The sequence below is a fragment of the Dermacentor silvarum genome, chromosome 8 (assembly GCF_013339745.2).
Source record: "Dermacentor silvarum isolate Dsil-2018 chromosome 8, BIME_Dsil_1.4, whole genome shotgun sequence".
Lineage (NCBI taxonomy): Eukaryota > Metazoa > Arthropoda > Arachnida > Ixodida > Ixodidae > Dermacentor > Dermacentor silvarum.
In genome coordinates this window covers 28,377,108-28,390,382 of record NC_051161.1, presented here as the reverse complement: position 1 = coordinate 28,390,382, position 13,275 = coordinate 28,377,108, and the positions used below count along the sequence as shown (strand labels likewise).

At 46.4% G+C, this 13,275-nt stretch overlaps 2 protein-coding genes across 5 annotated transcripts in view; one reads left to right on the top strand and one right to left on the bottom strand.

Annotated features, from left to right (window-relative positions):
• LOC119460916 (condensin-2 complex subunit D3) overlaps window positions 1-8,670 on the top strand; it is a 25,672-nt gene extending 17,002 nt beyond the window's left edge. The window contains exons 4-5 of one of the 2 annotated variants that reach the window (XM_049672718.1): window positions 4,271-4,703; window positions 7,700-8,670. In XM_049672718.1, the coding sequence (XP_049528675.1) occupies window positions 4,271-4,703; window positions 7,700-8,535 (1,269 nt within the window). In that variant the 3' untranslated portion in view covers window positions 8,536-8,670. Of the gene's footprint in view, window positions 1-4,270; window positions 4,704-7,696 lie in introns of both variants that reach the window. The other variant, XM_049672717.1, reaches the window with a different exon arrangement.
• LOC119460918 (gem-associated protein 2) lies at window positions 8,621-13,275 on the bottom strand. Of its 3 annotated transcripts, none has more exons than XM_049672727.1 (9): window positions 12,923-13,275; window positions 12,475-12,598; window positions 12,267-12,354; window positions 12,099-12,188; window positions 11,936-11,995; window positions 11,148-11,246; window positions 11,003-11,069; window positions 10,408-10,523; window positions 8,621-8,808 (listed from the first exon to the last, which is right to left on the bottom strand). In XM_049672727.1, exons 2-9 carry the CDS (start codon window positions 12,591-12,593, stop codon window positions 8,671-8,673), a joined length of 777 nt encoding a protein of 258 aa, XP_049528684.1. In that variant the 5' UTR covers window positions 12,594-12,598; window positions 12,923-13,275; the 3' UTR covers window positions 8,621-8,670. The 3 variants fall into 3 exon arrangements, with proteins under 3 accessions (XP_049528684.1, XP_049528683.1, XP_037577974.1); XM_049672726.1 differs by having other exon boundaries at window positions 12,919-13,273; XM_037722046.2 differs by having other exon boundaries at window positions 10,408-10,518; window positions 11,001-11,069; window positions 12,919-13,270.

Below are 13,275 nucleotides of genomic sequence, written 5' to 3'. Positions count from 1 at the left end.
CCGAAATTCGTATCATCGAAACAATTAAAACTAGCTAAATTAAGGACTCGAGAGGTGAACTCGCTCAGGCACACGTACGTAAAAAGCATTTACTGTATAGACCACTTATAACGTAACCGTTTATAGTGCAGAACTGGCTACAACGCGGCCTTTTCCAACTCCTGTTTACCCTCCCATAGAACTCTATGTATACGCATACCGCTTACAGTGTAGCCGCGTGAGACAAAATTGCGGCTTCCGCGGGAAAATCTCACCGACAAGGGCGGTAGCGAGCACGAGGTGCGCCCACCGATGGGAGAGGAGATCAACGAGGGCGATGCGGAAGAGGAGCATGAGACGTGGAACACGAGTCCAAGCGCGATAAAGTCGTCGCCGCACGCCATGTGTGCGAGTGAAAGCGCGCGGGGGACGCGCGCTTTCACGGACAGCGAACGCACAGCGGAGAGCAAACGCGACTTCCGTTGCGCGAAAGGCCGTGGGGGTATGGGAGGGAGGGAGGGGGGGGCGACGCTGTGCTGCGGCGCCAAATGCGTATCTTGCAACCGAGGGCAAGGGTCACTGGCGACGCAATCTCCCCACGCTAAAGGAGCAAAGCCGGATATAGCGCGGGAGGGAGGGAGTGGGGGCGGCTCCTACTCTGCCAACAAATGCGTTCTTGTACTTTGCGCCTGTGCCGGTGTTGTCGCGCGCACCGTATCTTGAAAGCGATCTCCACACGGCTCTGACCTTTGTGTGTGCTGTGCTTGCGCCGCTCAGTTTCCGTTGACGCGATAGACCGCACGAACCTTCGCTTGCTGCGGCGGTCCGCCGCAGCGAGCAAAGAGACAAAAAGAAAAGCACAAAAGCAACAAAAGCGCCACCTTGCGCCCAGTCGCGGCTTCCGCGCTGTCCGGCACCGCGTCCGCGCCTCCGCACCAATAGAAAAAGGGAAAACACGCGTGACTGCGCGCTCTTCTCTTTCGCGGCCGTTGGTGGGGCGGCGTTTATTCGTATCAATCGACGCGGGTCGAAAATCAATTCGTAACAGCCGTTCTCTAGCATGTTGCAAAGTAATGGGGCTCGGCCGGGACCTCAGAAAAATTCGTATTAGCCGTGATCGTATCATCGAGATTCCACTGTATACACATCATGTCCCCGCAGGGGCGTCTGCGTAAGCCGGCGTTTGGTGTGTTGCGACACCACGGACTCGAGCACACGGGGGTTGGACCCTCCCGCGTTTAACCGTGCGTGGCTTAGCTGTGTCCGGGGAAAAGGGGATCCTGGGGGGTTGAGCCAATGCTGAGTGCTTGGACCTTTATGGCCCCTTAACGGAGGCAACACACCCCTTCGGCCTCTGCTTCACGTAGACGGCACCCCTGCACTGACCCACCCAGGGGAAATCAGTCTACAATCAGTCTAGAAATAAATCAAAACAGACTACTTGACCCTTACCAATGCGGTTTCAGAGAAGGCCGGTCTACAACCGACCATCTCGTGCGCATCGAAACAAAAATTCAGGGATGCTTTCATACATAAACAGTTCTTATCTGTATTTCTAGATATGGAGAAGGCATATGACACAACGTGGCGTTACGGAATCCTGCAAGACCTGTCGGCAATGGGCATCCGCGGGAACATGCTAAATGTTATAGAGAGCTACTTGCAGAATCGTGCTTTCCGGGTCAAAATAGGTAATGCGCTGTCCCGTTCATTCATACAGGAAACTGGGGTACCTCAGGGAGGTGTGCTCAACTGTACGCCCTTCATAGTCAAATGAACTCACTCTGAACATCATTGCCTTCAGCCATTTCTTACTCCGTGTACGTCGACGACGTACAGATAGGTTATAAATCTTGTAACCTTACAGTGTTGCAATGACAGGTTCAAGTTGCCCTGAACAAAGTCTCTAAATGGGCCGCAGAAAATGGCGCGTTTACTTTAAGTAAACCCAAATAAAAGCTTGTGTGTTCTATTCACACGAAAGAGAGGGCTCTTAGCAGACCCTGAAGTGGAACTACACGGTCAGCTCATACCAGTAAATACAGAATATAAATTTTTAGGCACAATTCTAGACTCTAAACTGACTTTTATTCCCCACATAAAGTACCTTAAAGCCAAATGCTTAAAAGCAATAAACATTCTAAAGGTATTTTTGCACACCACATGGGGCAGTGACAGAAAGTGTTTGTTAAACTTATACAAAAGCCTCATTCGCTCACGCATAGACTACGGTGCGATAGTCTATCAGTCCGCCGCCCCCAGTGCTTTAAAGATGATCGATCCTGTTCATCATTTAGGCATCCGCCTGGCAACCGAAGCCTTCAGAACAAGCCCTGTGCAAAGTCTTTATGTGCAGTCAAATGAGTGGCCCCTAAACCTTCAAAGGTCCTACTCTAGCTTTATGTATTTTCTGAAAGTAAACTCAGACTGCCGACATCCTTGTTACTCCATCATAAATGACACTACGTGTGCCACACTTTTCCATAACCGACCTAGAGCAATGGAACCCTTCTTGCTGAGGGTGAGGAAACTCTGCAAAGAAAGCGGTGTTCCACTGCTTCAGCATCATGTAATGTCTCTGGCAAAGCCGTTACCGCCGTGGCAATGGCAACTTATAGAATGTGACACATCGTTTGTTGAGGTCTCGAAGCATGCTCCGGATGCACATATCCGGATGCACTTTCGTGAACTTCAATCAAAATACTCTTGCCCGGAATTCTTTACTGACACATCAGTCGCATGCCGGCGTGTCCTATGCGGCAGTCGGTCCATCCTTTTCTGAATCTGGTGAAATGCATCCAGAAACAAGCATATTTACGGCTGAGGCTCATGCTCTATTGTGTGCAGGGAAGCACATAATGAAAACAAAGCTCCAAAAATCTGTCATATTCACTGACTCTTTATGCGTAGTAAAGGCATTAATGTCTCCTCGTAAACACAAAACCCTGTGCTCGGTGAGCTCTATTCAGTGCTGTGCTCAGCATATACGTCTAACCAATGTGTCACAATATGCTGGGTACCCGGCCACAGAGGTACTATTGAGGGCAACATGCTTGCAGATGAAACTGCTGTTTCCCTTGTAAGAAAGGGGAACACCTCCTCTATAGCTGTCCCTGCAAACGACTTGAATCATTTCCTGCGCAAAAGCCTTAGGAGCTATTGGCAGCACTTATGGGACGCGGAAACAAGAAATAAACTTCACGCCATTAAATCACAATTAGGGAATTGGCCACCCACGACGAAAACACGACAAACCGAAGTCATTCTTTGCCGCCTTAGAATTGGCCACACGTATGGCACGCACTCTCACCTGTTGACTGGTAATGAACCCCCTTCCTGTAGCAAATGTGGCGAGACGCTAACTGTAATCCATGTCTTAATAGAGTGCAAGGAATTAGAGCATTAAAGAAAGAAATATTTCCCCTTAGCATACAAACAACACATTCCTCTAACCCAGCAATGTTTCTGGGCACAGAACCGTTTTTTGACTACAGGTTAGTTTTAAGGTTTCTTGAAGATGCCGATACATTGCAAGTCATCAGCCCCCTACATTCGTAGCACATCCTCTCTTCAGAGGCTGCTGCTGCGACAGCATTATTGTAGAGCATGTGCCTCTCAGCCCTTGCGTTCAAGGGCCCTGTTGACGCACCGGTGCTACTCTCACGTACACGTTTTGTGACATCATCACTTCAGAACAAACCATCCATGGTCATTTCCCTCATCTCCAGTCACTGTCATCATTTTAATAGTTATATATTCTACGCAAGTTACAGCGACTGATTTTAGGCCTATTTACAGCCATTCAACATCCACCATCTCGCAGTACATTCCTATATCTCATAAACAATTCATTGGAAACTAATTACCATGTGTATGGCGCTCTTTGGCCATATGTGGCCCTTGCGCCATAAAACCCCATACATCATCATCATTATACACATCACGTGTGCAAGTTTGGATCATGTAGGGATACAAATGAAGAGCCACTGCATGGGTGAGGGCCAGCTGTGGTTGTGAACCTTGACTGCGCATTTGATTTTGCAAAGGACTGTACTTCATGAAAGTGTCTGGTGCTTCTTCATTGTGACGATACGGTGCAGCTTTTGCCCTGCTGCATCTGTGACTACAGCGTGAACATAAAATCATGGAGCACAGTAGACAAAACATTCTGCACAAGTACATGTGTGGTGTTTTCTCTTATGTTCACGCTAGCCAAAGATGCCATTGTGCCAACTCCCCTAACCTGCTAGGTTTGTTGCTTTACTAAGCTTCTGCGCACTCGCTTGTGCAGGTGCGGGTAAATTTGGTGGAGAACGTGATCCCTGTGGTCATCGCTCTTAAGAACAAGTTGGAGGCCGCCCGGTCACCACTGTTGCGGTCACTGCTCATGTTCCTGCGTGAGCTCATGCGCGACTACAAGGCGGAGGTCAAGGACATGCTGTCAGCAGACAAGAAGCTGGCCAGCGAGGTCGCCTTCGACCTGCGGCGCCTGGAACGGGAGGAAGAGGAGGAGGCCGCTGCCGAGGGCCATCCGGCTGCAACACCAAAGACGCCTGCACGTGCGCCAAATCCAGAGCTTAGGGAACTCCTTGACACAGCGCGTAAGCTCAGGGAAGAGGCCATCAAGCGACGTAGCATTGTGGTGCTGCCAGAAGCTGCATCTGAGGAAGGGACTGCACAGCAACAGAATGGTGATGGCGAGGTTGCGCCTCAAGGTGACCAAGGTGAGAGACTTGTGCTCTTCTACTGGCAGGCTTTGAATAGAACAATATTGCCACGAGTTTCACTGTGTCATCACTGCTACAAAAGATGCTGATGGTTGTACCTCTGGTAGTTTCAAAGGAACACTAGAGAGAAAATTAATTTGAGCTGTATATTAGTAAATCGCCCTTCCACAATACAAAAAAATCCACTGATACCGCGAGGAAGTTTTGCAAGCCAGAGATGGCGCCAAAATGAAGGACACATGGATTTTGACTGGGTCTGCTCAGGCCTAGCTAATTTGCTGTGAATACATCATGTATTTCAGAGGAGAACTTTTACTGAACCGCAACTGGTGGCATTACACTGATGTACAGGCACTGGAGTTTCGGCATGACAGTCTGGAAATGTAATGTTGACTCATGTTTACTTCTAATCACCCTATTATCTAAATAAAAAACGGGGGAGGGGGGGGGGAAGCATGAAAAAAAAAAATAGAAAGTCTGCTTCAGCAACCTTACAGATTTAGTGTTTCTCTTTGATGTCCCTTTTGTGGGTTGAAGGGCAACTATGATAATAAGCAAATACTATGGGACATGTGAAGTATTTTGTCTGAAGCATCTTCAGGCCTCAGTTATTGACTGAATTTGCCTTTAATAAGTCATATGCTTGTATCGGGTGGTGTGTTGATGTTGACCAGTGCTTCCACAATAGCAGCCTTTAGTGAACTTTCAGCATTGTGTAACTGTTTGTTAGTCCTGCGTCAGTGATGCCTCTTATACATAGCAGTGTAGCGGGTTTAAATATTGGGAACTATTTCACCACGTTGAGGGTGACTTGGTTGCAGAAATTCGCAGCCAGCCATTGATGGGTTGCGCAGGCCCTGTCAGAGAAAGCAGATCGATTACTTACGAGTGGTGCCGTAAGACCTCATATACAGAAAGCCTGACTGTTGGCTCTGCCACATAGGAAGCTATTCAGCAGTGGCCTTTGTTGGCTTTTCAGGGTTTTCACTCATAATGGCCTTCACTTGCTGTAGAAACTCAACTGCCCAAACGATCATTGGCAGCACTTATTTCTCTGTCACAGATGACAATCGGCCATGAGCTCTTGTCTCATGCCAAACAATTCTGCCACGCTCAAGCAGGTGGCGATATTGGAAATCGCTGTGATCAGCATGCAAGGCAACAAGGACTGCATGCCGCTTCATGTCCTGTGTCAGGCTGGAAGCTGCTACTCTGAAATAAATGAGCTAGATAGGTGAAAAAGGAGGAAGGCGAAGTGCCTAGGTAGAATGTGATCTTAACGCATACCTGCCAACTCTCCTGAATTGTCCGGGAACCTCCCGAATTTTTCTCGCATCTCCCGATTGTACGGGCGCGACCTCAAATTTCCCGAAAAGTGGCCGCCACAGCACAGCGTCTAAAAAAAAAAATTTTTTTTTTACGTCCTGTAGTATAACCACGCGAGAAAGCAGGCACGGGAGCAGTTAGTCACCAGTATGCACCTTGAATCGTGGTAGCGGCCGCCGGCACCACCACGAAGGTATGGTGGCTAGAAGGCGAGCAACCGACGGGCGCTGCCATATTAGGATTTTCCGGATTGGCTCGTCTCAGGCTGGGTTGCGCGTTTTTAGCAGTCCTGTCTTTATATGACCAGTGAGTGCGCTAAGCTTCAGTTGGCTTTGTCAGGTTGTCCAGTGAAGTGTGAATGCCGAACTACTCTTTGTTTCCCCGAGTTTAGTTGGAACGATCGATGACATTTTCAAAAGCCAAGAATAAGTACTTGCAAGTATTTCTGAGATCATAGACGACTGAGTTTCTGTGCTTGTCACTTTGCATAGTCGTGACAAGTATGACTATGTACCACGTGCACCGTTTCACAGGGCAGCAACATTCTGGGGGTGGGGGGGGTCAAAAGTTTTTTTTGTTTTTTTGCACCCCCACCCCCCCTCGCGCGGCGGTCTCCCGAATTTTCATGTTGCTAGGTTGGCGGGTATGTTAACGTCTATGGTGATTCGAAGCTGTGTCCTTGGAATACCTAAGACATCCTGTATATATATCGCCATGACAAGTTGGCTTAGTTCTTAAGATGAGGAGGGTGAGTGTTAGGAGGTTAGCAGTGGCATTGCCCTCAGGGTTGCCTTGAATGACAGTACAGGGGGAAAGTTGAATGGAGTGCAGGCATTGACACCAGAAGGGTGGACGCACATGCTCTCAATGTGGCGATACCAATCGTTTGACACTGAATATTCGAACAAGTATTTCAAGTGTGCTTTGGAATGACCGCAAGGAATCCAGCTGGCTGCTCATGTGTTGCCCAAGATGTCTGCAATGTGGTATCAGTAGCAGACCAAGCAGTGCAGTTCGTTTTCCTTCAGCATCTTTCACACAGCTGGCTTCTTCAATTACCATTTTCATTGCACATTTCAACGCAACCTTGCATTGTTGACTAACTCGCTGCATGTTGGTGAGCATCAGTGGCATCCAAGTTCTGAGTTTACGTGGACAGCCTCATTGATGCACATTTGCTTATATTTCTTTTAAACTTACAAGAAAGATGAGAGCATGTACGGTACATGTTATTTGTAGTACAGCACAAGATGCACTTGAACTGGGTAATGTTATGTCGGACGGATGGCAGTATAAGCAGTTAGCCGTGAAGGCTGGCACAGCACTTTACAGCACATTTTACAGTGGCTTGTCAGGCACAATGATCATCCACTTAGCACATGCAGGAACTGTTTACTGGTGTGCTGCCTTGTATTTAACTCAAGGCTCTTTGCATTTGTGAAATCTGTAAAGAAGGAAGTAGTGCGTAGCCATGTCTTTTGCTGTCAAACTTTCCCAAGGCAACTTAAGGCCAAATGACCTTCCATGCACTAAAGCAGGACAGACTATTGCAGCATCCGTTCTCACCCCCAACTACACGTCTTAGACTGAGCATAGGCACGACAAACGGAGGTTATTACAGTGCCTGGAAAGCTCACTTTTTCTTTTGTTTCTCTTGAATACAGCAGACACTGCCTCAACTGCAGCTGCAGAAAATGCTGTTGACAGTAATCCAAAGGTACCAGCTGCTGAAAAGCTTGCTTCAAAACACACACCTAGCAACGCACGGACAAAAAGTCGGGCTAGCTCAACAGCCAGCGTTGAGTCTGTGTCCAGCAAGAAAGGTGGCTCCAGAGCCACACCGACTGGACGACCAAAGGACTCTTCACGAAACTCGGCAGCACCTGCAGCCAGCAAGTCTGTTTCTGAAGTGACACCACTGAGGCGTTCAAAGAGCCGCTCCAGTTCAACAGCACGAAAGGAACTCATGATGGACTTAGCCGACAGTCAAGTACAAGAGCAGGCAAAAGGCGATGTTCCGATGGAAGACACTGCTCCAGATTCCCCGCTGTCGCGGTGCTCCAGTTTATCTGACCTTAGTGACATGAGCGCACTGTCCATTGAGGATGCCACAGATGGAGCTAAGAGAAGAAGAAGAAAGAAAAGCCAGACTCCTACGCCTCCTTCGGGAGTTCGCAGTTCAGGGAGGCTCCGGTCGCCAAGGAGGAGGTTTCCAATCGAACTTGGCGAAACTGACTCTGTACAAAGCTTGGCAGCATCGGTCCCCGATTCACCAGCGCATTCAGAGACAGATGCTGGCGAGTTCAAGAAGCCAGCAGAGACTGTGCAGTCGGCAAAGAAACCTGGTCGATTAACAACAAGCTTAAGCAGTGATCAGACCAGCAACAGCTTAAGCAGTGATCAGACCAACAACAGCTTAAGCAGTGTTCCGACCAGTACGCCTACGCTCGGTGACCGAAGAAAGAGACTCTGCAAGTCACCCGATATCAGTGTTATCAAATGATGTGCACTTTTAGAACCTTGTGGCAAAATATGGCCAAGCTTGTGTTCTTTATCATCGTATTGTACAATCTGTAATAATGTAAAAATATTTTCATGCATATTTATTTAAACGAAAATTAAAACATGATGGATGTTCCTAGTGTGTTGGTGTCTTGGATGCAGCCTTTTCTTCTTGTTTCTTCACTTGTCCTGCCAAGTCTGTCTGGTTGAAGTAGCAAGCGATAAGGCATATGATGAGGTTCAGAGGGGTAAGGTTCGGGTCATCTTTGGAGCTCTGAAATGACAGTAAAGTCATGAATCAAGTATGAGCACGAATGTCCTTGCTGAGGAAGCCACATTGTGCCTTCAGCTTGCCTTTTCACTCTCGGCAAGCCTTGCCCAGATTGTGTAGTCCCCACCATCCGGAAATTTAACATGTTCCCTGCGGCATGGGTCACCTGTGGATCACAGCAGTTATTCCCACTGTGCAAGCGACATCTTTGCAAGAAATTAACAAAAAGAAAGAAAGTTGTTCCTGGTCCGACGCATTCTGGTGCCATGTGTGTGCACCTTGGTTACCAAGTTTCAATAGAGAACAACTCCCTGGTGACTCACCAGTAGGTCATCCTGCACAGCAATCGCGACTTCAGAAATGTTGCCGCAGTGAACGTGTTAAGTATATAGTGATATAGCAAGTGCCTACCCACTTGAAGTGAGTAAAAACACATCAAACTCTCAGTCGTGCAACTGTTGTACCACCACCAATATTTGCTAATTGACAACTTGAGTATACAGTAAGCGAACTGTGAGCTCGCTTCCCTACTCAGACAAAGAATGTCTTGTATTTGTGCATATCAATTTGTCACTTAGCGGTCTCAAGGGATATTCCGAAATCTGCTCTAAATTTTGGCGGCAGCTTTTCTTTTTAAGCTGCACCGTGTACTTGGACGTTGAAGCAATGTTTGTAACGCTTTACACACAATGACAGCACTCGCAGCTTTTCTGGACACACTGGTATCGACCAGATGCTCTTGTTGCTGGGTGTGCTTTTATGATTATTGGATGTGTACTGTGCACGAAGGTGTCATTTCATGCCATCCTCATCAGCTGTATTAGCGTGCTAGGCATGCGGTCAAGCTAACATCTTCAGCATCAATTAAAAGAACACCTCTCTCTCTCTTCTGGTTGGCTATGCCAGTAGATGTGACAAATGTAACAGCATACTTATAATCAGTGTCTCTTTGAGGTCACACGATAGGGACCTGCTGGTCATTCATATTAAATTGGGATAAAATTGTAGCTCAACATGGACACAAGTCTGAACGACGGACGCGGTGCTTACTGTATAGACTCCGTGTAAGGACTGCACTTTTTTTTTTTTGCAAAATTTTGATGAGGTGTGGCCCTTAAACTGGACCGTACATTTTGGTCAAAATGGTGCTGGTGCAGCCAGCGACTTGTCCACACCCCGGCTCTCGCCGTCTAGTAGCGGCACACAGAAGTATGTTGCGCACGAAAATTCACCGATGTGCACATGCGGCATCCATCAAGCACCGAAGGCGATTGCTGCTTCTTCATTGGAAATTTTTTTCCATATTTTGGGCTGCCAAATTGGGGGTGTTGCCCTTACACGAATCTATACGGTACTTTGTGGTGTGCAAGCGCTGTGTGTCTGTCATTCCTTCATGTGTCCATGTCCCCGTGTTGTGCTACACTTTACCCGCAATTGATAGCACTGTACTTGACTGCCTTGAGCATGAGATATTTGTTGTGCGAAGGTGAAAGTATCCCCAAAAGTGACTGACTGAGAATATGCCACCATGCTCGCAGCTTGAAATGCCATGGCTGAACACTGTTAACCAATAAAAATGTTGCTTCCTGCCGTGTTACTCACCAATTTCCTCCTCGCCGATGCACAAGCACGTGCCAAGGCACGGATGTTGGAGCACATATCTGGGTGCAGTGGCTTCTCCACACAAGCAAGCAGGGCATACAGCCACTTTCCCTTCAACAATAGGACATGTTTTTCAGTCAATAACGTGCCCTAGCTACACAAAATGTACACGAGATATTTTCAAGCCATTTCGCATTCATTATCGTTTCATCTATGGTCTAAGTACAGTTGAGCTTAGATATTCGATTACACAGTCAAATATAACAAAGTAGATGAATATTTAACACCAATATCTGCATGTAACAAATGTATGCTTACAACAAATATTGAATATAACAAATGCATTTTCGTGCCAGATCAAGCTTTATAACGAGGTTCAACTGCACGTCATAGCAGCATCTCTTCCTTGAATAACGATGTTCTGATGCTGCAAATGCTGAAGGTGTGTTGATGTCTCTCTCTCTATCTCTCTCAGGGTTACAGATGTTTATACTTCTGTGTGTGTACATGCACACACACCTGTAATTTTTTTAATCAGATCCACATTTTCTAGTGTTTGCCAGTTTGAGGTCAAACTCATGACGTGTACTCACCATACTAGCACAGAACCCTTCCTCCTCAATCCATCGTGCACTGTAGCTGATTACTGCTTCTATTGATTGCTGCAAATTTGTAAAGAAGGTAAAACAAAAGAAAAAGATAAATATTTATATAATTAGAGATAGAAGGAAGAGCCCAACCTGTGGGATGGTAGTGACAATGCTGACAAGAGGGTGAATGCTTGGTGCTGCAGAGCCACAAAAAACTGCCTTCCATCGTTCCCTCTCTTCAAATCTGGGCTGCACAGTGTCAAAAAACATTAAACAAATGAACAAATTTATATTTTGTATTTCTCAGTGGTAACATGCTATGACGAACATTGTGGCAAGTTCCTTGAAAGTTGCTTTAAGTGATGAGCTTTTTTAACCACAAAGAAATTGTTACATATAAATGTAATCATTGTAGTGTGCAGCTCCCAGCTCCTTCCTGGTTGTACTATATTAATTATCACATGACACACAATGTTCTATGTTTTTGTGTTCTCGCTAGCAAAGCAAGCAACAGCAAGTGGATGAAATTAAAAAGCAAGCATTTTTTAGGCTCCTTTGTTGCTTTTTCAGTGGAACAATGCAGGGAGGCATATGGTAGAAAATTGTTGATTGGTGATTGATTAATGGTGTTTATTGGCTCAAGGGCCAGAGAAACCATTGAAACTAACAGTATCTCTGTAACATCATGAAGTTGCATTTGTGGTGTCACTACCTAGTTACTGTTGAATACAATGTTTATGAACTAATGGCAAACATGCACATAGCAAGTGCATAGCGCGTGCAGTGCTTTTAAGCACTATGCTTTGGAGAAAAAGTGAAGTATGACAGCAGGGCCGAGGTTCAAGACAAATGCTCATGTCTACAAGGCTTCATTACATATATATTTGTGCTTATGAATAAGCATTGTCAACAAAAATTGCCTTGCAGGATTGACCTACCAGCTTCACAGAACATTTTTCCTTATTCCTTTTCAAAAGGGCCTTCCGTTTGACGATTTTCTAAAGAGAGAGAGAGAGAGAAAAAAAAAAAGTTGCACAGGCTGGTTGCAACAATGAAGTAAATGCACAAGTTTGACGTGTGCTCATTAAAAAAAGTACTTGCCTCTCTAGCGATGTGGAAGTTGTAGACCTGCTTCCTTTGCCATTCAAGTGAAGGCGCGAAACCCTCTGGGGGTGGTGGACAATCATTAGACTGAAATACCAACACGGATAACTACTTGACAGCATCGGCTCCTTCAAGAGTTGCTATTTTGAAACCTTGATTACTTACGTTACTAAATGATACAGTTTGCTTGGCCAGAAACTTGCTAGTATCCAAGTTTGCCACAACAACATCGGGACAGTTGCTGGCTTCTAATCTGTAACGAGAACAACGGGAAACACAAAACTGAGCCCTGCCATATGGACAGTAAGTGCAACAACCTGCTGCTTCAGGAATGAAGTATACATGTACTACTGGAAATGCTGGGTACACTCACTGGACCCTTCTCAAGTATTCATTTGCTGTTGTGGGAGGGAGATCCAAGTCGTATTCTTCCCCAGTGTCTTCCACGGGAAAGGCCGGGTACATAAGCTCGGGTTTGTCGTCTTCTGACATGTTTTCTGCGAGAATGGTACACACTGATTAGGAGGGCCACTGTCGGGAAGGGTTTACGCATGCTATATAAAATGCTGCACACAGACCAAAAACTGAATAATTCTGAAATCGTTTACTTTGAAGGACTAGTTGGTCCTCACTTCCTAATGTTTCTGCAGAAATTGCGTTCTGGGACAAATGCAGACTAGCGCCTTACAACTTTTTTTTCCCCCCGTATTTAAAAGGGGAAAACGTTACGAAGACGCCAAAGCAACGTTACAAGGAGTTCACATTCGGCTTAAAAGTCATGAACACTACGTGCAGTTAAGTTACTTCATCACAGTACCTGCAATTTTTGTTTGCTGGCACTGATGCAGAATGAGCCGTTTTGCAGATATCGGGGTTTTAACCACAGAACACTACGGTTCGACGGGTGTCACTTGACATCGCTGAGACTCTGGTGGTGTAAAAATATGCGCATAATTAAGGCAGCAGACAGCACAGGTTTCACGTCGGTTTGCAAAACCCGCAATCTGTGATCGAGGCACAAACCGCACAACGGCACAAGGCTTTCACCATTCACAACAGACTACATGCTATGATGCCACCTATCCCACAATGCCACAGATACCATAGAGAAACGTAGATATGTTACTCTGTGCCGATACCGCTAAGGCATAGAATAAAGAACCAACTTGGCTAA